Here is a 26,211-nt window from a genome sequence, read left to right on the forward strand (position 1 = left end):
TCAGCAGTAAAATTCATCGAACAGCTTCTCCAGCAGTTGATCGTGTTGCATTTTCTTCAGAAAAGGCACTAAACTCCTGGAGTGACTAAATTTGGGATATAATTTTCTGCTCACTTTTTAGTATCACCTCTAAAGAATCTAAGTATATAATGGAGGAGGGAAAAAAGCCTTGCAGCATAATCCACTTCTCTGTCATTGATTGGTGTGCCCAGTCCCAGTAAGTTAAAGTCACACTTGTGAACAGTAGCTGTGGTCTGCTACACTGGAGACAATATACACATATGTCGCTGTTTCATAGCTTTGGGAGAAGGGATTAAAAAAATCTGCTGCACCATGAGTAGATGGAGATAAGAGTTGACGATGCCCTCAAGTCCACTGCCAGACTTTATTGGCGGGATACAGTTCCATTGTTGCATTTCTATGGAAGTCAGCAAGTTTCTCCAAATAAACTGTAAACTGGCACCGACATAGTCCTGTATTTTCTACCATTTAAGTACACTGCACAACTACAACACATAAACACCTAATCTACTGTTATGGCCGCAGCTTTAGGCGGAGGTGAAACATTAAACAGCTTGTCGGTGTTGCCTAATTGTCCTCCTGTCTCTCGTTCACAGACATGCAGAGACGCATCATAAAAAACAGGGCCAGTTAGTTTTTTGTGTAACGTCACAGAAGTTTGGTGCCTGTATGGATTTTAAAATATGTTTTCTATGATGAAGTTTACGAGAGCTGTAAGATTTTTATCAGCTCTTCTATCACCCCAGGTCCCATCTTTGGAACGGAGAGACAGAGCGATCTGAGTGTGACCCATGAGAGTTGCAAAGGGGTTTGTGGAAACAGTTGTGAAAACAAAAGTGTTCTTCAAGTAAATGTCTTAGCACAGCTTTGGGATAGCTTGTTTCTTTACACACTGGCTCTGCACCGAGTTGAGTCTTATGCAGATGGGGTGTTGTTTGTTTTTTCGCTGAGTATGGTACCAAGTCTGATTTCCACCTGAAGCTGTCTGTGATCCTTAGCAGCCATACTTCAGCAGCAAAGGGGGGTTTATTTCCCTCACTAATAGCCTTGTATCTAAGGTGGCCTTTGGCAAGTCACTCCAAAGGAAAAGAGCTGTGAGGGTGAAACAAAGAGACTTGTCCCGGCCTGACCACACTGTACCAACCCGCTCCCTGTCCTTTATTTGTCCGGGGCCAACAGCAGGATGCATAACTTCACTTTGAGCCGCAGCACCAGATGTTTAACATGCATAGAGAGCAGTGGATCCTGCTCGCATTAACATATTAATAACAAAACAAGAAGCGGATTCAATACATGCTAATGTTATGTCACCAGTGTTAACCATGCACCAAAACTGTGAAAAATGTAAATGAGAGAGATTTATGCATGCACACAGTGATTTATTAACACCTATACAAGCTGTCATCATAAGTCGCAATTATTTCATGTCACTCCCATGTCTGTAATCAAATGAAGTGTCAGTCAAATCAGCCAGCTCATTATCACTGCTGATAAAGCTCTGCAAAAAATATTTAAATTCTTCCTGCACTGCAGAGATGCACTCACATTTTACAATGTAGCCTATATCTGCCATGTGATAGGATTTCAGCACTGATTATTTCTTTTTATGGACTGCAAATACAGCACAGATAGCATTGTAAACCGTTTCCCAACCTTCATCAGGGTTTTTCACATGTAAGGTTTCTCAATGGGAATTTGTTTGTGTACTTGTCCAACATTAAACATCAATGCTATTTGGCTCCGTCTTGCAGAGGCACGCAGGTAAAGCAAATTAAATGTGACAAATTTAGTGGAGAGGGTATATATAGGGAGGATGCAATCAACAAAAATAACACCTCCATGTCCCTTTGGAAAAAAAAAAAAAAAGAACATGACTTTAGAAATAGTTATGTCGCCTGTGATACGCTCTGTCGAGCACTACGGTGTTTTTCAGTCTATATGAAGACTGCAAGTGCTGTAGGACCAAGTTCAGGCGCATACCAGCAAAGGCAGGCCAACTCTCAGAAGTATTCATCAGTGTACCTGGCCAAAGAGACCCACAGCATATGTGCTCTGCCATCTGCTGTGTCCCATGGTTCCCCCCGACAAACTTTTTATGGGTTCACACTCAGACCTAATGAGATCAACATTCCTTGTGTCAGTGCAGCTTCTTCGGCTTGTCACATCACTTCATCACCTAAAGGCAACTGTAAGGTCATCCCAATTCTGGAAGTTTTTTAAAGATATAGTCCTACAGTTAGTTTCCTCTCATGTCGAGCATACACCAGAGGACTTTGAAAAGACTTATTAAAGACTAAAGTCTGACTCCCTCTCACATCTAAAGTAAATGTGACGTTTTTTTGTCACACACTGTAAGTTTTATAAAGACTGGGGATCTTGCAGGGTCACTATTTACAAGTCTACAACTAGATTCCTTTTGAGATTATTATTTCCCATCCTGCTCTTGGTGGAAAACTTTGCACCAAATTCCCATTATTAAGGCATATTAACAATTCCTTTCATGTCCACAAAAACACATAACTCTAGAAACACGAGATCAAATTGGTATAATTTATTAAGATTTAATAGATTAAGATTTCTCATTAAAATAAGTGCTGGTGGGTGGATCGGATTCACACTAAATTACTGTAAAACTTCACTTAAAAGCCTAGTCCCAATTAAATGCCCAGTCTCTTTCACTAGCCTGGTATAGCGACACTTTTGACAAATAAAGGCCTGTCTCAATTAGAAGCCTGGTCTGGTTGCCAAGCATTTATAGAAGTTCTCTGGATGTATAAAACCAGGTTGTTTTACTGAAACCATGAGCACCAGAGAAGACTGTAAGTCATTCAGATTTACCAATTACACAGAAAGTTATTTATATGCCTTTAGTCTGTAAGGGTCCAGAGTGTTTTTCATAAAATTTTATCCAAGTAATGAATATTGTAACAGGATAAAGTGTTGTATAGGTATGCCGGGTGCCGAAATCCTTGGGTGCCGTGAAACAAGTGTCATAACATCATCAATATGTTCGTCGAAGCCTAATTTTTATACAAGTAATATTTGTACTGGTTTCAATAAACAATTTATACCCTAGCATTTCCCATCTTTGCGGCGGAGCAACAGTTTTATGTAAAAGGAATTAAAGGCCTGTCCCATATAGAGGCCTGTCGAGTTCAGTGACTTAAGCAAATAATAGCCCAGGCTACTAATTAATTTTACAATAAAACCCAGCTGTTATTCAGTCCACAACTCCGCCACTTTCTCCTCCTTTTCCAAGAGAATTGAGACTTGTTCATGTTCTTGCGCCTCCCAGGTTCCCCTTCATGTTTACTGTCTGTCCAGTTTGCTGCTTCCTGTTTGGTGCTGGAGAAAGCGCAGCAATTCTTCTCTATTTGTATGCGCCAAGACTAAAAACTTAGAGTAATATTAAACATGTTTGATTTTGTCGAACAGCGAGATGTGAAAACAACTCAAGACGGCTCTGACTGACTTTTACAACCACCTTGCACCAAACAATCGAGGTCATGGGAGAGTGCACCAACTGAGATAAAATGATTTTATTGCAACATTGGCAATTTGCCTGCAGCAGTGAAATCACTTGAAAAGTTGTTTGGTGTAAGGCTGGCATTAGATTAAGAGTCCATGTGTTTATGACAGAACTTTCCAATTCCTTCATATAATGGTCAATTTTCAGTCAACTAACACTCTGGACACCTCCATTAGTCATCAATAAATTATTAAAAAACTGACATGTTAGTTGGGTGTTTCTTTAAACAACACTAAGTCTTCCCAGAATATTTCAAACCAAGAGTTAAGTCCAAGTTTCTGCCCATGTTTCTCCTACCAAACCCTTTTGTTGCCATCATGCATTGTATCTGCTGCCCTCTCATGTTAGCCAAGCTCTGAAAATCTTCAGATTTACTGCTTCATTGGTGTTCCAGGTGATAGAAACTTGAGAATAGATTGCAAAATGTTTTTCTGACCAATAAATTACCCTCATGTAGACATGTCAGCTATTTTATTGAGTGCATTTTTGCCTTGTCTTTTTTATCAATCATCTTGGTGATTTGGGATTTATCCACTTAATTTCAGCAAAGACGGTCACTTGTTTGAAGAAAAACGGATAGAACCACATGAAAAGCAAGTGGAATAAAGTCATTTTATGTCAATTCAATTTGACTTGCTTACTGTGGGCCCCGCAATGGCTCAGTCGATGTTTGCTTAGGTAAGACTATCTGTCCAAGGCTAATCCAATTCCCCGCCTTGCCAGATGGGCAACAGGGTCGGCCTTCAACCGGTTTGAGCTGCATACAAAATACTGCACTCATTTCAAATCCAAAAATACAGCACTGCTTATTTCTGTTATCATATAGGCAGCTTCTGCTCAACTTCTTCAGAGTTTCCAGCTGATGGGCTTGAGCCATTCTCAGCGGACGTTTTCCCTGATAGATATCTTGTTGCAAAATCTGAGCTAAAAGAGTTTTAGGCAGGCCGTCATGAGACTAAAGTTATTTTAGCCACATGATTGAATTCACGAACGCAAACATAAAGCAGAGAGGAGGCAGATTACGAACACTGGCTAACTGTGATGTCTCGAGACGTGTGCATGGTCAGGCTGACCATGAGTGAATGAGCAAATGCATGGTCAAAATGAATGAATTAATCAGTCTAACTGCAAGGAAGTAAGTGGGTGGATATACTGTAGCTGTTTGAATGTATTAATATGCAAGTTATTTTCTCGCTTCATGAGCATCACATCCAGAAATGATACCCTGTAAGGATCTCATTATATCTGCCTGAAAACAGACGAAGATCGCTCAATCGTTTCACCTCCTTGTTAAAAATAAATCAAGAGGTTAGCTAGAGGTTGCTGTAAATTGTTGTTCTATCCAATACTCATCACATTCACTCAGTGTCATGTGCTCGCACACATCCAAGGCACTTGTGTACACAGTTTGTGTTTCACCCCCCAGTCTACAGCACAGTGAAACATGTCCTCTAACTGATGGATAATCAGACTTAAGCAAGGAAAGTACAATACGATCACATCCTCAGGAACTACAGTACACGAGGATGAAATTCAATAGATGTGAACATCAGCACGGATCTATAAATCTGTGTATTCCACACAGTCTTTCCTTTACACTTTTAATAACGTCTCTGGAGGGTTTTGTGTACAGAATAGCCAAGTTTCTTGCGCAAGTTAGAACTTGCATCAATCAAAACTGAATGACATTATTCCTATCACATTTTGGGTCATGTCAGAAGTCATAATGAAAGGCATGCTCGTGTTTTAAATAACTGGGGGATGCTGATACAGAGGAGTATGTGTCCTTGGGTGAATGAGGACAGGTTCAAGAGGAAATGAATTCTCACTGACATAAAACAGTCTACAATAAAAGCAGCACAGTACAATGGTATGATGGTATTCTTCATCCTCAGGAGAGTCAGCGTGAAGGGAAAAAGGACAGGAATAAAGATGTTGGAACAGTTTCATACTCCCAGCAAATGTGTCAGTGTTTTCTTTTTTTGAATATGTCAAAATATTCCACTGCAACATGCCATGTGCAAGGCTGTGTGCATGATAAAACAGCCAAGTGTTGACTCAACGGTCTGGCGTTTCATATTGAAATATTTTTAAATGTACGATAAAGAAATCTCTTTGAGGAGGGAAATATAAATGCATAGCCGGCCTCTGTCACTGCAGAAGAGACATTTTTAAGAGGCTTTGAAGAAGTTGTTGTGGAGAAATAGGTGTTCTAGACAATATTAATATATATACATATATATATATATATATATATATATATATATATATATTTATATATATATATATATATATACACACACACACACACACACACACACATATATATATATATATATATATATATATATATATATATGTATATATATATGTATATATATATATATATATATATGTGTATATATATATATATACACATATATATATATATATATATATATATACCGTATAAGTTAATGGTCCCCAAAAAACTGGGCTTCACCGTGACATTTGAACTAAAACCGCTTTTGAAGCTGCAATTACAGTATACCTATTCCTCTGGGTTCAAAAATGAAAAGTCTAGATACTGAAGTACAGAGGGGTGATGGTATAATTACAGTTGGCTGAACCCCTTTTATAAAATAATAATTTACTCAACTGAAAGAAAATTAATGAACTATTTTAATAACTGGGCAAATGTTTCAATCAGTTTCTGTTAAAAATATTTTCTTTGTCATTGTAAAGTTCTCGGTATATGTCACCTTAAGCTCTGGGAAACTGCAACAACAATTAATTGAGAAGTAATCAGCAGATAAATTGACATAAAGATATTATATAGTTATTGAGATATTAGACTATGTATCGTCTTAGATTTTGGATATCGTTGTATGGTGATATGGCATAAATGGTGTGTTTTTTCCTTGTTTTAAAAGGCTGAACTACAGTAAAGTTATCTAAAGGTATAAATTTACCTGACGCTTTGTTTTATTCAGTGCTTGCCATAACCAAATTAGTCATTACATCCACATTATTGATGATTGTTGAGTGAAAATCTCATTGTGTTAATATTTTTATTTGGTCTGAAATATTGTTACATTTGATTTTGTCTCCCAGTCCGAGCATTAATGAAGTGCTTTTGAGGAGATTCAAAAATATTGAGATATGCATCATGTTTCAAGATATAGCCTAAAAATGTCATGACAGAATTTTCAGGACATATCGCCAAGCCCTACCCTGTAGTACTCCAAAGTGCCCCTAGGGGTACTTGTGCCCTCATTTACATTTCAACTAGGGATGGGCATGAGTACTTGAGTATTCGATTTGGATGTCAGTATTCGTTCAACATGTAGAGCAATCACTGCCCAACTTCCCACATGTGAATATACATTTTAAGCACTTTTTTAATATTTAAAATAGGTAAAATCTTATTTCATTGTAGAGCTGCATGCAATATTGCTTAGCTCAGCACCTCCTTGCTCCACTATTGCTCTCTTTTTGTTTAATAACATACTACTGCAGCGTGCGAACACCGTGCCAGGAAACAGGTGGTGAAAGTCCAACCCCACACATACACACACACGGGCTAATGTTAGCATCACTTGACTAATGTTTTTGAATGGGTTTAACAACAGCTGCCCTGCGTTTTGGTGTTGGTATGAGTTTGTTGGAACCATTAAAGGCCTCCGTGTTGGATGTTAGCTGTGGCTGCTGTGTTAGCTTGTGCTAATGAAGTGTAACTGGTCTGGCCTGACACTTTGGTTTGCTACATGCTCCGTGCTGCATTCGTGGATGAGGAAGAAGACGCCTTCTGCCTTGCTCACCGGGTCCAAAAAAAGTGAGGAGGATAGACCGAATCTACAAGAAATGATGTCACCGAAATGTCTGAGGTCACACTTCAAAAATATTAAATTTAACAATATAAAATCTCCCCAAAATGAATACAGAAACAAGTATGAACACATAAAAAAGCAACAGCAAAATACGAACAAATACAAAAGTGGCTCCAGACTCCGGAAACGGTCCTTCAGTGCTGTGTCTAACCTATATACCGGTAGCGACAGAATGTTTGCTGATTCTTCCTAAGTTAACTTTGAATTTATAGTTAAATAGGCTAATTGAAGTCCAGCTGTTCGATAAATAAATTTCAAACTCTACTTGTTTTCCAATATTGGCCAATATAATATATATTGCAAGTATTTGAATATTAAAGTTACTTAAACTGCCCATCCAAGTTTCTGCAACTCTGTGGTTAATGTGTGGTTATGTTGTTTCAGCACAAAAACTACTCGATAGTGGTTAGGAAAAGATTATATGTTGGCTTAAAATAGCCACTTTTATTGGCACAGTCACAGTTGGAAATGCCATCAATGTCTCACTAAAAAGCATCCAGTTTTGTCTGTTGGTCTCAAACAGTAGTCTACACAGTGTCCGTCAGCTTGGCAGCCATCTCATCTAGGTGTCACACCATCTACTGTATCCTCACCTCCTTCTCCTGATGAAGTCTGCTCATATACATGTCCAAACTATGTCACTTTAGAAATGTTGATGTGTATGAAATCTGCAAATGTAACATATCCATGGTTTGCAGAAACGTCTGGTGACTGGGCAACTGCATTACATGCTACACTGAGGCAATCCCCTACATGTAAAACAATACACAATGGCTAGATTTTACCCCGTATAAATCTTTGCCAAGAAGATAAATATACAACCAAAAGTACAATACGTTTGACCCTGAGGGTAATAGCTATGGAATATTCATGTGCCATACCCTTCTGCAAAGTGCACCAATATCATTACAGCTAAGATTAATGTATGGATTTCCCTAACACCATGTGCAGCACATTTAGGAATGACAAGCAGCGCATAATCAGCATATGTAGCACTATGTCTGGCTTTGATATTTATTGAGGAGTATGTAATAAAAAGCCTAGTGGAGGCATGAGAAGACCCGTGTGGATATTCGATCCACACGGGCAGCACGCCTAGAAGCCCCTGAGAATGAGACGTGAGCAGGCAAGCCACTCTCTTCTGCGTCGACTTGCTAAGTGGAGCATGGCAGAGGACTGAACTACAGGTAGCAGCTGGTGGCTGTTTGGAGACCTGGAGGGCCTTGAGACCTGCACTGATCATTACCTTTCACACAGCATTTACAGCTTAGTTTACAGACACTGGCCATTATTAGCCCTGCTACCTTGTTACAGTGAAAGTGTCCTCTAGTCAGCAGGCTGCCTAAGTGAGAGGGAGAGGACACAACCACAGAACACAGAGCCCCCCAGCACGGTGGCTTGCTGGAACGCACCAAATTGAGGCGTCCTCAGGAGCAGTGTAAAGGCAAGCATCCTCTCCAGTTGCACATCATGTCTAGTCAGACGTTGTCAACAGGACAGGAGTGGCAGACTTGTGGCTAAAGATAGATCCAACGACAGCGACGAGGCATTCAAGGGGGCTTTGTTTCATGACGGCTGGGTCTTTGACAGGCAGATGAGGTGTCGGGGAAAAGTACCAGCTATACGTCACAGCCAAGAGCCTGAATTTGATCCTCGTGTCAATGTAGAGATGCACATTGATCCTGAGGATTGTTTTCGAAAAAAGTGGAATTTTGTCAACTACTGGAAAACGTGTAAACAACCCTAAATAAATAAACAGAATCACACAAGGTAGTCAGATATCAAGCAAGAGATATGTGTCAAAAATATGTCTGAATAATAACGCCAGTCATCTGATAATCTTACACATACAGAACAATGTAACTCTTGCAGGTGAGAAAAAATATGACAGCCGATCTCTCAATTTATTCAAGGTAACACCTCTCAACTACCTTTCATTTCAATCTGAGGAAATGAAACAGTCCATTTTGAGCTGAATGGTATATGAACAGAATTATGTTCACTGATTTGATTTGGTTGAAAGAGATGTAACCCACCAAAAGGAGCTGAATGCTTCTATTTCTGTAACAAATCAGGCATGTGGCATGTGTAGTGTACTGGTCAAAAGTTTTTTTAAAAAATAAAGAAAGAAAGAATTTAAAAAAAAGTAGGATCAGTGACTAGAGGAAATGTGTTTATGGCAGCTTGTTAAATGAGCAATGAAAAAGCTCCTTCTCAGTGGCTCCAGGTTAGAATTTAATTGGACAGTTGTTGACAGGAACTAATAGATCAAAATAACATCTATTCAATCTCTTGTTGACAACAGGAGCACTCATTCTTTCACATTTCAAATGATTCTTAAACCATGAAACAGCTATTGCCATGCTGTCTCAGGAGAATCACTTCAATCCATTCCCCTTGTTTTTCACAGTAGATTTATCTCAAACAATGACAAACATTAATTCTTTATGGCTGCGTTCGCGCCATCATTCCCTCACTAACCTACATGATAACAGCTGCTTATCAACGGTATAAACAAGGCACGTCGGGCTTACAGCATTGGTCAGGCTTCAATAACCCGGCGTCTCTTTCATGCGCTTTTGTTTCCGCTCTTAATGCATTCAGAAATTACAAAGGAGCGAGCTTTGTCGCTATATTGAAACAAACGAAAGTCAACTTTAAATATCTGAATAACGATTTCCCTCCCTCACATAATATGCACTGTAAATTAGCAACGCAAACGGCATTGTTAATAACTGCCAGCCAGAACTCCTTCTGGGTTTAAAATGTGTAGGCTGCATCAACGTCTCGGCAACCTGGGTTATGAGCAACAGAGAGTTGGACATAAACCCCGCTGAAGGCCACAAACAAATAAACAGAAAGCTTGGGTCACAGACAGGATTAGGGTTTAGAAATATTACCCAGAAACTACTTTTAGTGTAAAAAAAAAAAAAGAAAGTAAGCCTGAAGACATGAGTTTTCCTCCTTTTGGAAAGAAACACATCAAAATTCACAGACATCTTTGCAGCACTGGTGCACAGACTGTACCGTAGGTTCCAGACTGACAGAATGAAATAACTTTGGCTTTGCACTGTTGGTCAGACAAAATAATCTAATTGCGTGGCTTTATGAAGGTGATTGTGCAAGTGGTCCACTTCTGTATTGCATTTGTAGACATCAAATGGCCCTTACACGACTGACGGGGACAGACACTGCGAATATCCACCTGCTTGTGAATTAAAGCTAACATAGAGTATAATAAAGGAACAGATACTGTACATTTACAGAGAATGGATGCGTTATCAACCGTTCATTCAACTGTTCCAATCATGTATGTAAAGAAATGTCAAGATAATGAACCCAGCCTAAAGGTGACACATCTCTGATATAAGGTCAACTAAACATTTGCCTCAAAATTCTATAGTTTAAAAGTATACTATGCAGGACTTGTGTAGATTCATACAGAAGTAATCCCTCTCAATCATCCCTTATGACCCAATGGAAGTGTGTGGTGGTGTATTTATCTGCACAAACTCCATCTCTGCCTGTATTTTCTTATTTTCCTCTTATTTTGTTATGTTCAGGATGTTCCTGGACTCAGCGTGCAGGTGAGGTCAGAACCAAAATCAATACGCCCCGCGCTCTCAAAGTATTCTAAAGATGTTGTTTCTCGAGGTTTGATCCGAACTAGGGGGAAAAAAGGGCCTTTAAATACCTTCCTCTGAGAATAATTTTCAGAATGCCCTGAAATTGTCGCAGCTGATTACTATCGGGGAGTTTAAGTCCGTTTTAAAGGATAGAGGAAATAGCACCTTCGGTCAATTTGACTGCCCTTTAAATTTTCAAAATCGTTTTAGAAAATTGCACACGTTTAACTTTTAGAATAGTTTTTTTCTTTGTATTGCAGTTTAACTGGATGTTGTGCTTGCTCATTTGTGGTGGACAGATGAAGTTGTCTGCTTGTGGTTATTGTTTTAACAATGTTTATCTGTCTTTCTAAGCTTTATTTATCAAGGAGAGACCAACTTAGAGCTGAGCTGTCTTTTGCAACGGTGTCCTGCAGAGCTGGTTCCAAAACGAGAGATTGGTTTTCACTTTCAGTGGTAATACTGTTAATAAGCAGTGACAGAAAACTCCTGCATAGTTTGCCTTTAAAGCCCATGAAAACTTGGTTTCATATTTCTCAGTAGCATTAATTATTCATGACTACATGAGCAACAATAAAATTAAAGTTAGGTGGGAAAACATTTGTAGTTATTAATTATTTAGAGTTTGAACACTCAAAACTATTTGTTAATCTGCTTCAGCAGATTGTGCAGGTGAGGTTTGATCAGATTTGATTGACAGTGCTACGAAAGCGCGCTCAGTAACGTGCAGATCTCCACCAGGCAGACATGTTTCGGCTGCAACATGGCCACCAGAGCTGACCAGACACTAAGCAGTTCCCTCCCAGCTGCCTTACAGGCAAGATAGCAGAGACAAGAACAAAAGTGGTTTTTTTTTCATCTTGTATTGTGCATAACTTAAGTGAATCATAACATACTAGGTCTAATATTAATCTGCAGATGCTCCACTTCACAATAGCCCCTTTTACACTGCTAGATTTTCTGCGAATGTTGGGCCGTTTTGCCGGCAAGCTGCGAGCGTTTAGACACACAGAGCTGGATTGGCGAGTTGATCCGAGGTGCCCAATTTTCCGCGTCATAGGGTAGTCATATTGGCGGAACCCTTTTAGTTTAAACAGACCGAGGCGGCCTTCCGCAATGGGAGGGACTGTTGATGACTTGTGGGAGGAGCTGTTGATGACGCTGCATGTGCGACCCACTGGCGGTGGATAAACAGGAAACAGCTGATAGCAGGAATTAGCGAGCAGCTAGTAGCAAGAGGGAAACGCAAACCTGACAGACACTGTAAAGATGAGCAACTGGGGAGACAAGGAATTGTGCGCCCTCCTTGTCCTCGCAAACGAAGACGCCGTTAACTGTCAATTGACGGGGACGGTGAAGAACGGGCCGACTTACAAGAGAATCGCCGAAGGACTGACTAGCCTCTCCCACGTCACTGTTTACGTCACAGGCTGAGCTACACGTTTTGTTACTTGCTCACGCCCCCCATTGCCCCGAAAAAGGCACATTCTGTATAAACAAAAGTAGGTAGGCGGCATTTTGCCGCACTCCCCGATTTTGCTTTTATACTGCCAATGGTGCAAGAAGACTGATTGGGCTTTCCTGCAAATTTGCACAATTCCTATTTAAAAAGGGCAAACGTTTCTATGGATGTCTTATTTTGAGCCATGATGAAGGCCAAAATGTGGCCTGCAACTGATGGCAAAGCTACTTTTTTTAGCCAAGATGATTCCTGGAAATGCCTTTTGTTCTATACTTCTACTGCACGATTTTATTGAGGACCTGCAGCCCCTGCTGGCCGGTTAGGAGGAGTAACAAGTCAGCAGTGGTATAAAACAGTTGGTGGGGCAGCCGTGGCTCCGATAAAAAGATCAGCTTTACAACCCCCAGTCTCCTCCAGTCCGCATATCAAAGTATCCTTGATCAAGATATTGAACCCCAAATTGCTCCCGATGGCTGCTCCACTGGTGTGCGAGTGTGTATGAATGGTTACTGAGAAGCAGGTGGCACCATAAATGGTAGCTTCGGCCACCAGTGTGTAAATGGGTGTGTGAATGGGTCAGTAGTATGAAAGCGCTTTGAGTGGTTAGAAGACTAGGAAGGCGCTATACAAGTATCGTCCATTTACCATTTGCAGTCCATTTAACAGTCTAGAAATCAGGGTTTTTTTTAACAAGTGTGAATCACTGCAACCATGAGAGATTCTTGTGCATTCAATCATACATATGCACACAAAATATGAGGCTGATTGGTCCAGCAGAGTGTGAGAATGGTGGTGGACAGACAGATACACACACCCCGTATTCGGACAACAGGGTGAAGCTGGAGAGGAGTGAGGGGCGGATCTGACTTATAGATTGAATTAAAAGAGATAACTGAGCTTCCTTACAGTTCGGGGTGTCGGGTGAACAGTTTTACAGAGGTCTTTTTTATGATAGTGGCCAATGGGGAACATGTTTTTGGGGGCTGCAGGGGACTTTTTCACTGCAATAGCATGAGGGACCATTGAGCAAAATTTGCTGCAAGGCTGAGCAGCGTTCCTGGGGGCCTGCAACTCACAGACAACCTGTCACTCAAAGCAGCCACATCCTTAAATATGTGTAACTTTAAACCTTAATAAAATGTAAACAGGTGAGTTCTATAAAATTCACTCCCTGTACAATTGTCATGAAGAAGGAAAAACATAGGCTGTGAACATGTTTATTTCTGCTGTAAAGTTTTAACATGGGGCTCTATGGGGATTGACTGTCTCCCAGAGTCAGCCTCAAGTGGCCATTTGGGGAACTGCAGCTTTTGGCACTTCTATGTTGACTTCATATCACAGCCCCAAAGGTTGCTGCTTGGCACACACACACAGACACACAGCCAAATGCATCATCCCCTCAAGGCTCACCCTTGGCAGAGATAACAACAAGAATAGTAATAGCAAAACCACCAATACCGAAATCTCAAATGTGGAGTGAAGAAAACTATTCAAACTTTGGTAGAAAGTTTCAGGTTCATGCTGAACCCCACGGCTCACAGTGAGAAACTCAGAGGAAAATAATTTTACAGCGCCTTTAATGCAGAGCTACTGAGTTAAACAGCATTAAACTGAGCAGGTGTACCAAATACACCTCTGCCCTCCGTATAAAACTTTATTTAATGGTAAAGCTCATTGTATCTCATCTTTTTTTTTTTAAATAAAAAAAAATATATATATATATAAAATTAATCTATGCTTTGATATGCTTTGAGTGTTGTGTTCTGCCTCCAGCTCTACAGCCCTGAAGCGCTTGCGGGACACAATGTTTCCTACAGCTCTCCGAGGGAACACCTGCAGAGAGAGCCCATCATGAGGCCATTTTGGCATTCATGAGTATGATTGATGACACAGAGATGGAGGCAGCGTTTGAGAAATCCCCTCTGCTGCGGGAAAAGTGATGATTGTTTGGATTCTTCTCCCTGATAGTGCCCCCCTCTGCTTCTCAGTAGGACACATTCACATTACATTATAGAGCAGAAAGCAGCCTCAAACACTGGTGCTACCCTATACGAACTCAAACAATAACCGCTTATCCCTAAAGTCTAATTATCTGCAATTCTATTACAAATGTTTTGATGTTTGTGGGGTGAAATCTAAAAGCGTAAACAAACCATAAAACCATCTGAAGCTGCGGCCCCTTTATGGGCGTCGCTCCCAGATCTATCTCCACGTGTGAGTGACAGGAAGGTCACGATAATCTGACGATACATCACAGCAACACTGGCGTATGCTGCAGGGGCTAACAAAGTCACCTGGCCATTCCCTCTGCAGGCACTCCCATTTAGCCCTTTTTAATCCTCTCCATCCCATTACATGACAGCAGAGAACCTGTGCACATTACACGCTTCGGCAGAGATCATTTGCCTCGTTGTGCAGGCAGCCAAGGATCACATAAAATATCAGCACCGTTATTTCTGTCCCATCTCCATCTCCTGGCTGGGAGTAAACAGAGCTGGCCGTCAAAAGATAGCGTAGAATATGACATGCTAAGAAGTTCCATTGAATCCAGCAGTCGGCTGTGTGACTCACTTTCCATATCTTGCCATCTTACCTCAGACGTTGGGTAATCCACTGAGTGGAAACTGAGACAGCAGGGGCAAGACTGCAGAGTGCAGGTCTGATCTTTAAGCAGAGTGGTGAAAAAGTGGATTTTGAAAGGCTAAAATTTAAGGAATACTATAACAGTTGAATTAAATAGATATAAGTTAAGTCTGCTGGGGAGAGGGGAGATGCTCAGGGCAGTTTAAGACTCGCGGACACTTAAAGACTTTTAGTGCAATCCGCAAGTTCATGCTCCCATGGTTTAAAATGCCTTCACCACGTAGCTGCTGACAGCCTCCAGCCTCCAGCCTGGCCTGGTCAGCAGGCAGAATCATCGCCTAAGTCTTGTGGAATTACTGTACCAACTGAGCCTTTAGGCTTCGGATCATAACAACATTTCTGTCAATAACACTGACTCCACTGCTGTCATTCCACCTGACCTGGTTCCTTCTGTTTGACCAAACACAAGAGCAAAAAAAATATGGGATTGTAAGCTTATCTTTTTTCTTTTTTTTTTTGCTTTGTGAGAAACATATTGTTGCAGTGGCTGAGCAGTCTAAGTGGTGCTGAGCACAATAATACCCTTCTGTTTTTCCCTCTATTGTATTTGTAATAAGTGCTTTATAGAAACATACAGTACGATCATAATGTGAAAAGCGTCAATTTAAATAAATAAACAGTGAAATCTGGGAAAAAAAGGCAAACAGCTCTTAATGAAACAAACAACAGTCATCAACATAAATGTGATTAAGAATTTAACAGTGGTCTAATGGGATTAATTAACTCTTAACGGATTACGTGAGTCAAAAAAATGTGGCATATACAGTACAGGCCAAAAGTTTGGACACACCTTCTCATTCAATGCGTTTTCTTTATTTTCATGACTATTTACATTGTAGATTCTCACTGAAGGCATCAAAACTATGAATGAACACATGTGGAGTTATGTACTTAACAAAAAAAGGTGAAATAACTGAAAACATGTTTTATATTCTAGTTTCTTCAAAATAGCCACCCTTTGCTCTGATTACTGCTTTGCACACTCTTGGCATTCTCTCCATGAGCTTCAAGAGGTAGTCACCTGAAATGGTTTTCCAACAGTCTTGAAGGAGTTCCCAGAGGTGTTTAGCACTTGTTGGCCCCTTTGCCTTCACTCTGCGGTCCAGCTCACCCCAAACCATCTCGACTGGGTTCAGGTCTGGTGACTGTGGAGGCCAGGTCATCTGCCGCAGCACTCCATCACTCTCCTTCTTGGTCAAATAGCCCTTACACAGCCTGGAGGTGTGTTTGGGGTCATTGTCCTGTTGAAAAATAAATGATCGTCCAACTAAACGCAAACCGGATGGGATGGCATGTCGCTGCAGGATGCTGTGGTAGCCATGCTGGTTCAGTGTGCCTTCAATTTTGAATAAATCCCCAACAGTGTCACCAGCAAAACACCCCGACACCATCACACCTCCTCCTCCATGCTTCACAGTGGGAACCAGGCATGTGGAATCCATCCGTTCACCTTTTCTGCGTCTCACAAAGACACGGTGGTTGGAACCAAAGATCTCAAATTTGGACTCATCAGACCAAAGCACAGATTTCCACTGGTCTAATGTCCATTCCTTGTGTTTCTTGGTCCAAACAAATCTCTTCTGCTTGTTGCCTCTCCTTAGCAGTGGTTTCCTAGCAGCTATTTGACCATGAAGGCCTGATTGGCGCAGTCTCCTCTTAACAGTTGTTCTAGAGATGGGTCTGCTGCTAGAACTCTGTGTGGCATTCATCTGGTCTTTGATCTGAGCTGCTGTTAACTTGCGATTTCTGAGGCTGGTGACTCGGATGAACTTATCCTCAGAAGCAGAGGTGACTCTTGGTCTTCCTTTCCTGGGTCGGTCCTCATGTGTGCCAGTTTCGTTGTAGCGCTTGATGGTTTTTGCGACTCCACTTGGGGACACATTTAAAGTTTTTGCAATTTTCCGGACTGACTGACCTTCATTTCTTAAAGTAATGATGGCCACTCGTTTTTCTTTAGTTAGCTGATTGGTTCTTGCCATAATATGAATTTTAACAGTTGTCCAATAGGGCTGTCGGCTGTGTATTAACCTGACTTCTGCACAACACAACTGATGGTCCCAACCCCATTGATAAAGCAAGAAATTCCACTAATTAACCCTGATAAGGCACACCTGTGAAGTGGAAACCATTTCAGGTGACTACCTCTTGAAGCTCATCGAGAGAATGCCAAGAGTGTGCAAAGCAGTAATCAGAGCAAAGGGTGGCTATTTTGAAGAAACTAGAATATAAAACATGTTTTCAGTTATTTCACCTTTTTTTGTTAAGTACATAACTCCACATGTGTTCATTCATAGTGTTGATGCCTTCAGTGAGAATCTACAATGTAAATAGTCATGAAAATAAAGAAAACGCATTGAATGAGAAGGTGTGTCCAAACTTTTGGCCTGTACTGTACATGTATAAGAGCAATTTAGTGGCTTCTGTCTAATTTGACGTCTAACACGGTCTCTAATGACATCTTAGATCAGAGGCAGCAGGAGCACACACGCACACACACACACACACACACACATCTCTCTGCCACTACAATTTGATGCTCAAGTCTCAGATAATAACAGAGATTTCAAGAAATCAAACAGCAAAGAGCAGCCATTTAAAACGGAGCACATGGAAGCAGCAAAGCATCATTTGTAGAGGTGGACCGGTAACATGAAGGCTGACGTTTTTGCCAAATCGTCAGTGAGTTAATAGAGTGTGATGGCAGCTATAAGGCTGACAGGAACAATAAGCTACACGGGAAGCTTTAAGAGCCGCCCTGCACCGGGTCCCACAAGGACCGACTAATCTACACGTGCTGGAATATTAACTCTCGAGTAATGTTGTCGCCGAAGATGCTCCCCATATGCCACATGGGGTGTGCGCTCTTAACCACTTCAGTGCGTCCTCCTGAACAGCTAATATTACAAACCTGCTAGAAAATAATAACTATAAAGGCTCAAGGGTGTGGGTTTTGTTTCAATATTGTGGGGCACGTGTGAAACAGGTGGTTTGAGGGCCCTCCGGCAGAAAATTTTGAGCATCAAACACTTAATTTCCTGCATTCTGGGGAATTTGATGCACCAATTTGTGCCTTTTCTGCCTCCGTTATGGTGTCAACATCCATGTCCTCTAAATACTGAGGGTCCCCCCTTGAAATCCGCGCCTGTGTAAAGGCTACATAAGTTTGTGTGCAGTATTCATGTTTTAATCTGTCCGTAAAACCCTTAAATGTAGTTGAGCATTCTCTTTTGTCCTTGGTAGATGTTTTTACTGTACATTAATCCTATTTCTATAGTGCAATTAAGCGTGTTTTAAGTACTGAGTGCACTTTAGTTAGAGAAAGTGCACACTTTATTGATAATTCAAAGCAATGTCTGATTTATCCAAAGAGTAAAATACTAAACTCTAGTGACTCTACTCTCAATAGACTCAGTGGAAATAGTACAAAAAAAGTAATGTACCATTCATGAGATATAATTTAATACCAGCTCATTTTATTCATCATTCATCAGTTTAAACAGTAAAAAATGTATTCCTGCTCCTGTTCCTTTTTTTAAACAGAAGACGTTTAAAATAAATTAACTTTAAGCATTTCCACCTTCAGTCAAGATTTAGCTTAGCTCGATTATTGTTTGCATGAGTGAGAGGCAATAAGTCGCAAGCCTGAAGGGCATGCCCATCACCGTGTGAATTTGCTGAGGTGTTGATAATGCGTTGTCTCTCCGGCAGACACGTAAGGTTATGACTCATTCAAAGACCACATCAAAAGACGTTTATTCAGGGTGACAACGTTCGGAGATGAGAGAGATTGAATTTTTCACTCATTTGGGAGATTAGTTGTGATGTCAGGGACATGGATCCAAAGGATTTAATCAGTTAGTTATTCAACCCATCTCTGAACAGGTGTGCCTGTTATCAAATATGCAGCCTTTTGCTTGTGCCAGATTCTCTGCTTTATAGAGAGAATGATTGGCCCTGGAGCACAACAATGACGACCCGGAGAGACAACTCAGCTGAGGCAAAAAACACAACCTTTTATTCCTAATTACTTTTCTTCAGGTGCAGACATATTCACATCACATCAACATGCCAGTCAAAGGGCTTCTACTGAACAATATTTAACAATTTATCTGCTGATATATAAAATATTGTTGCAGTAGAACATTTTTTTAATGACCTGAACTGCTGACACAGAAAGCACAGGTGTAGATTTCGGGTTGATGCAGGGGACACAGCCCCATCAATATATCCCCACTGGCACCAGACCTCAAAGTGACATCAGAAAGACATTGGACTCTTTCACTGGGCAGACGTTTCATTTTAGTTGTAATGAAAATTGGATTGAGGATGTTTTAAATGTCTGGAATTTTACATTGTGTAGAAGTTAACATTCTAATGTTTTGTAGACATTGGGTTTTGTTTTACGAGCCTTATAAGGACGTTGGCATGGGACGTTTGGAAGAACCAACAAAATCTCAGCTGTCATCAGTATCCTACATCAATTGATATTGGCATTAGACATTGTCCTGACATTGAATTTTGGTCACCTGACAATCGAATATTAACGTTGAAAGACACAAATAGCGAGCTGGGTTACAACATATGCATTTGTCCCCTCCAATAAAAGCATGAAAGTATCAGAGGACTTCTATTTTGACAAAATTAAAGACATTTACACCATTTACTGAAGCAGAAAATGCACAAATTGGTGCATCAAATTGACCAGAAAGTGTTTGAGGCTCAGAATTGTCAATTTTCCAAATCCAGCCCTTGACAGAATGCATTTATATCCACTTTGCAAAAACTATGCATTTATTTGGACTCTTATGTTAGACAGACATTAAATTTTAGATTTTAGTTGGAATGAAAATCTGATTGACAATGTTTTAAATACCTGACAATGTTAGAATTTCACATTGTGTGGTTGTTAACACTATAATGTTTTGCAGACGTTGGGTTTTGTTCTTCATACCTCATGACTAAATGTCTTTATTCTAGGTCAAGATGACGTTGGCATGAGATGATTGGAAGACACTGGATTTTGGTTACTTAACACAACTTAAAACCAACAAAATATCAGCATCACCTGTCATCAGTATTCTACATCTGTTTTGATTGGCATTAAATGTCTGGACATTAAATTTTAGTCACCTGATGACAATCTAAATTCAACCAAATTGTTGAATTTAGTTGAAGACATGCATGCATTTGTCCCCCCAGTGAAAGCATGAGAGTAGCAGTTTTTATTTTGACAAAATAAAAGACATTTAAACCAATAAGTGATGCAGAAAATGCACAAATTGATGCGTCAAATTCCCCAGAGTGCAGGAAATAAAGTGTTTGATGCTCAAAATCTTTAATTTTCCCAATATCAAAACAAAACCTACGGCCTTGACAGAATGTATTTATATCCACTTTGCAAAAATCTGCATTTAGAAAATTGTTTTTAAAAATATTTTTACTTAAGTCTGCAGTCCTGACAGTCCAACTACACACGATTAAACCTGTTTGGATGTATTATCTCTGTCCAGTTTGCATGCTTCACCTGCACAGGACACACATGCAACCAGATCTAAAATCTAACACTCATCCTATGAGGTATTTGACATACCTGCTCCAAAGGGGTAGCAGTGGCTGAGATTATACAGTTGACTCATATGGACTGCTACAGAAGCACTCCAAGAGCCAGCAGCTGTTCCACTTCACCTTATCACTTAATTTTCGCAGGACAGGAGTTAATCTGCACAGTTGATCATTCATTATCTCTGCTTGGTTAGCACAGTCACAGACCTCTACTGGACACAGGTCTTACCCGCACAGCTGCCTGGAGGAGGGAGGACTCTTTACACATTCAGTATAGATGCTGGCTGATTGGATATTGTTATCGCAGCATGATTGTATGAATCAGTAAACCAGCTCACATTAACTGCAAGCTGGGTTCAGGCGCTTTAAATGAGAGGAGTTTTCCCTGATTACAGCAGGCCTGTCACTTCTCTGGTGCAGGCTGCAGGGTGCAGGAGGCTGCGCCAGCTGTTGGTCACCATCCAGTTAGGTCAATTAAGACTATTTTGGTAATTCAGTGTATCCCCCCTGTGTGTGTGTGTGGTTTGGAAACTTTGGTCAGTTAGACTTGCAGCAACTTAGCGAGTGACAGGTGGTTGAGGTGCTGTATAACAGATTCGCCTAATGCAGTGACAGGCTGCTGCATTTAACCACCTACAGTTACACTTTGCATCATAAATGAGTTGCAATATATGGGATATTTGGGGATTTTTAACTTTCCAATCCAGAGTGTGACATTACATATAGATTAAATATAGACACAAAAGCATGCGCTTATTCCCGCAGGCAGCTCCCAGTGGTGTGCTCTGCAGGTTTGAGCCTCACAGACGGGTCGCCCCTGAGTCCAGCCTTACCTGGGATCTCCTGAAGAGGAACATGTGCGAAGCTGAAGCCTCTCCCGATACAAGCCTCCCTCACCTCGCTGCAGTTCCGTGCCTTAAAATCAGCTCTTGCTGCAACAGACAGCACAGAAAAAGTGCAAATGATAGTCTCTAGTCTGAGCATTGTTCACTTCTGTGGAGATCCTTGTTGTTAAAGGTCTGCAGTATATCCTGGCAGGGAATGAAAAAAAAAAAATAATAAATAAAAAACTCCCCTGCAGTAGATCCGCAGGTACTTAATGACTGGGCGTTTAATGGTTGCAACTCAACTATTAGTCCCAACACATTTCCCCAAAGCCAAAAACGTGTTTCTATCTCAAGCGAGAATGATTAAAAGTCCCCAGGCGCCGCAGAGAAAGCCGAGTGCGAATGTGGAGGTGCCACATGAATCCAGGCAGCGCGTTTCCCCGGCGTGTTGACTCAACTTCGCTGAGCAGACGAAGCCCCCTGGTCGCTGTGTTGGAGTGGAAATGCTTTGTGGAGGGGAGCGCGCCGTGTTCACATCAGATGCACCGGCGAGGCAGAGCGGGACGCAAAATACGGAGTGGAATCCAGCCTCATCCATTTCACCGGGGGCTGCAGGTCGGCAGCTACAAACAGAGATGTAGTAGAAATAAATAAATAAGAACAAACACATGCGGTGAGAGGGTGGGTGAGCTGTGGGATGCAATAAAAACCTGTCACATATTGAAATAGGTAATTGAATCAGCTACACAACGTATCTCCACAGCTTTACCTGGACTTCTATTAGCTACAGAAAAATCCTTAAGACCAGGGCCGTAATAATCTGTTTAACACTGGGGGCCCCCACCCAATACTGACTCTTTTTAATCATATACCATACTATGATTTTTTGTGTGACTTTCTGTGACATTTTTACGGCATACTAAGACTTTATTTCTCCTAACTTTTTGGGATCAGTAGGACCTGATAAGTATAAAAAACTAAACATGTCAGTGATAGTAAAGACCCAATATCCTAAAACGAGATGATAAGAAAGTCCAAATGTCCTCAGATGAGACGATAATAAAGTCCCAATGTCCTCAAACAAGATGATAATAAAATCCCAATGTAAAGTCCCAATGTCCTCAAATGAGACCATAAGAAAGTCAAAATATCCTAAAATGAGAAGATAATAAAGTCCCAATCTCCTAAAACGAGATGATAAGAAAGTCCCAATGTCCTCAAACAAGATGATAATAAAGACTCATGTCTTCAAACAAGAGGATAATAAAGTCCCAGTGTCCTCAAATGAGACCATAAGAAAGTCAAAATATCCGAAAACGAGATGATAATAAAGTCCCAATGTCCTAAAACGAGACGATAAGAAAGTCCCAATGTCCTAAAACGAGACGATAAGAAAGTCCCAATGTCCTCAGACTAGATGATAAGAAAGTCCCAATGTCCTCAAACGAGACAGTAATAAAGTCCCAATGTCCTCAAATGAGACCATAAGAAGGTCAAAATATCTGAAAACGAGATGATAATAAAGTCCCAATGTCCTAAAACGAGATGATAAGAAAGTCCCAATGTCCTCAAACAAGATGATAATAAAGCCTCATGTCTTCAAACAAGACAATAATAAAGTCCCAATGTCCTCAAACGAAACAATAATAAAGTCCCAATGTCCTCAAACGAAACAATAATAAAGTCCCAATGTCCTCAAATGAGACCATAAGAAGGTCAAAATATCCTAAAACAAGATGATAAGAAAGTCCCAATGTCCTCAAACAAGATGATAATAAAGCCTCATGTCTTCAAACAAGACGATAATAAAGTCCCAATGTCCTAAAACAAGATGATAATAAAGTCCCAATGTCCTAAAACAAGATGATAATAAAGTCCCAATGTCCTAAAACAAGATGATAATAAAGTCCCAATGTCCTCAAATGAGACCATAAGAAAGTCCAAATATCCTAAAACGAGATGATAATAAAATCCCAGTGTCCTTCAATGAGCTAATGATAAGTTCCCAATGTCTTTAAACGAGTACAGTCTAATCAACAGTATCTCAGCTTGTTACTGTTGCTAAAATTGGTCAAATTTGTTGCCATATCAAACTATAAGCATTATTAATCATAAATGAACAAGTCTCAACCATAAAATGTGATCAGGTTTTGGACCTTGTCTTCTTTTGTGTCAGGATCAGCTGCAGACTGACTTGGCAGAGATGGCCACCATCTTGTTTTTACATGGATTAGTGTATTGTGATTTTACTACCACTAGATGGCGCAAAAAGTGTCCAAGAACAAGGACAACAGGTTTGAGTTAAGTAGAATGAAGTAGAAGGTCCAGTGAACCCAAAATGTGACATCCTCATAGGAGGACACAGGGTTTCAGGAGGATAACACTCATATTACATTCTAATTTTTCACTTTTCATACGTTTGAAAGTAATAAAATAGAGACAGTACAGTGTTTGACACTGATTGTATCCACAATAGTCAAGCAACAGCTTCTGCTGGGGTACGGCAACACCACTTAATCAAACCACACTGAGAACTGCAGTGCACCAGTAGTAGCAGAATTGGTAATAACAGTGGCAATTATGATTAGGATGACATTTGCTAATGATTATTTGGACAGCAGTGTGTCGTTGCCTTTTGTAGCATAATATTTTTTTTATCAATACTTTGTGGGGGGGGTATTGTCAGCATAGTGTAAACCCTGTAGGAATACTTTTTCATTTAAATGAGCATTTCAATAACATTTGAATATTTCTGCAGTGTAAAAATTGGTTTATTCGCCTTCTATTTAATTTTTTCTAAATATGATTTGTAACACTTAACCAACCTTCATTTGGCCTTTCATGTTGTTATGTTCCAGTGATGGTGATTTTACTGCATTCAGTAAATGTAAATACTGACCTTTTTTTTTTTCTCTTCTCACATCCATGCGACACCAAAGCAAAACACCAGTTGCACGGTATCAAACTGTATTAACTAGAGGATGTAAAGGATGTGATGAGGACCAGAAGGCAAGCTTTCATGGCTTTATTGATTTTGGAAGAGCTTGATCCGAGGGTAGCTCAACAGTGGATTAACATGGCTGCCATCGCTGTGCGCAAGGTTCCCATTGGTATGGGATGCCACATTTTGAAAGGTGCTTTAAAGTGACTTGTTTCAGACGGGGACACAGCACTGGACGATTCAGGATCAAATATCCAAATCCACAAAGACAATGCTTTCAGGAAAGAGAGTCAGTAGTGTAGAAATGTTTTTAAAATACTTTATGTCCATTGTTGGTGCAATATGTCCTTTGACCACAGGAGCAGTTGTGCATCTTCATGAGCTCGAAACGACAGTGTTGACATTGCAGACTTCGGTGGGGGATTAAATTCAGAAACTGTGTTGGACTGCCACACAGAAACCAGAGTTTGAATCAGTACACACATAATTCTTGAACCATATGCACACCCTCATGTATCTATCTGAGATGACTGGAGTGTGTACATGGTCTCATTTTAAACATTAAAAATTGTTTAATACTATTGTTCGTGTAATCTAAGGTGCAAATGTAGTCTCATATGCTGACAGTGGCTCATCTGAGCAACCCTACAGCTCCCTTCAAGAATCCTCTGCTCTACTGTTTTTTTAGTGAAACTTTTTGACCTGGACATGTCACAGTTAATTAATGTATCTAACTTTGAAACTCTGGGGACGGTTTCATCCAAATGAAAATTTTTAATACAATGAAAAATTAATTTCATGGGAAATTCTCTGTTAAGATAGCTGTCAAGTTGCCTAACTAGACTTTAAAGTGCTGCAGGAAGAGTTTCTGTCTGTATGTGTGTGTGTGTGTGTGTGTGTGTGTGTGTGTGTGTGTGTGCACATGAGTGCTGCCTGTGCACACCATTCCTAATACAATGTATGCATATTTTATTTTCACATGCATTGCATTGCCAAAACATGTTTTTACTCCAGCTCTTCTGGGAATCCCACGCAACTCTCAGACTAGCCAGAGAGATGTAGTCCCTCCTGTGTGTTCTGAGTTTATCTTGGGGTCTCCTTCCAGCTGGTCATACCCAGCACTCCTCCAAAGAAAGGTGTTAAAAAAAACAGTCAGTCACAAACTCAAGTGCAGTTAAAAGACTGAGGATGTACTAAAAAATTGAGTTTTACTATCTTGGCAACACTACAAACAGTTCTTGGCAAAACAGTAAACACTGCAGCAGTTGAGGTGACTAAACTATAACTTTGGCAATTGCTTGACAGTGCAGGAAGCATCAAACAGGAATGAATTATACTCCAAACTCTCACACTGCAGCTATGAAGAACACATAAGCAAAGGCAGAGTAAAGATGTTGCAACCAAGAGAAATAACTCACATGATCCAACACTTAGACAGGTTCAGTTCAGTTACAGTAGCTTCAGCACCTTGGAGAGCACCACATCCTCACCAGGTACCTGAAACACCTCATGTGAAAAGGCAGCTTTGAGATCATTTCACATTGCTGAAACTTCTCAGCACGTCTCAGAAACAATCCACCTGTGGAGACACCTTGACTGACGGCCTCTGTTTGCAGCCTTATGCTTTTGGTCATCAGCCAGAAGTTATGGGGGTCGAAACATCTCCACATGATTCAGCATGCATCGCTGCAGCTGGGACCCCTGGCTGGTAAATGCTCGGGATGAGTCAGC

At 40.5% G+C, this 26,211-nt stretch overlaps 1 protein-coding gene across 1 annotated transcript in view; it reads right to left on the reverse strand.

The window, feature by feature from the left end:
- The window catches only part of LOC117251449 (glypican-6-like), a 154,178-nt gene extending 132,147 nt beyond the window's left edge, over window positions 1-22,031 (reverse strand). The window contains exon 1 of the mRNA XM_033617740.2: window positions 21,546-22,031. Coding sequence (XP_033473631.1) covers window positions 21,546-21,696 — 151 coding nt within the window. The 5' untranslated portion in view covers window positions 21,697-22,031. The remainder of the gene's footprint in view (window positions 1-21,545) is intronic.
- Window positions 22,032-26,211: the final 4,180 nt, after the last annotated feature.

The sequence above is a fragment of the Epinephelus lanceolatus genome, chromosome 14 (genome assembly GCF_041903045.1).
Source record: "Epinephelus lanceolatus isolate andai-2023 chromosome 14, ASM4190304v1, whole genome shotgun sequence".
Taxonomy (NCBI): domain Eukaryota; kingdom Metazoa; phylum Chordata; class Actinopteri; order Perciformes; family Serranidae; genus Epinephelus; species Epinephelus lanceolatus.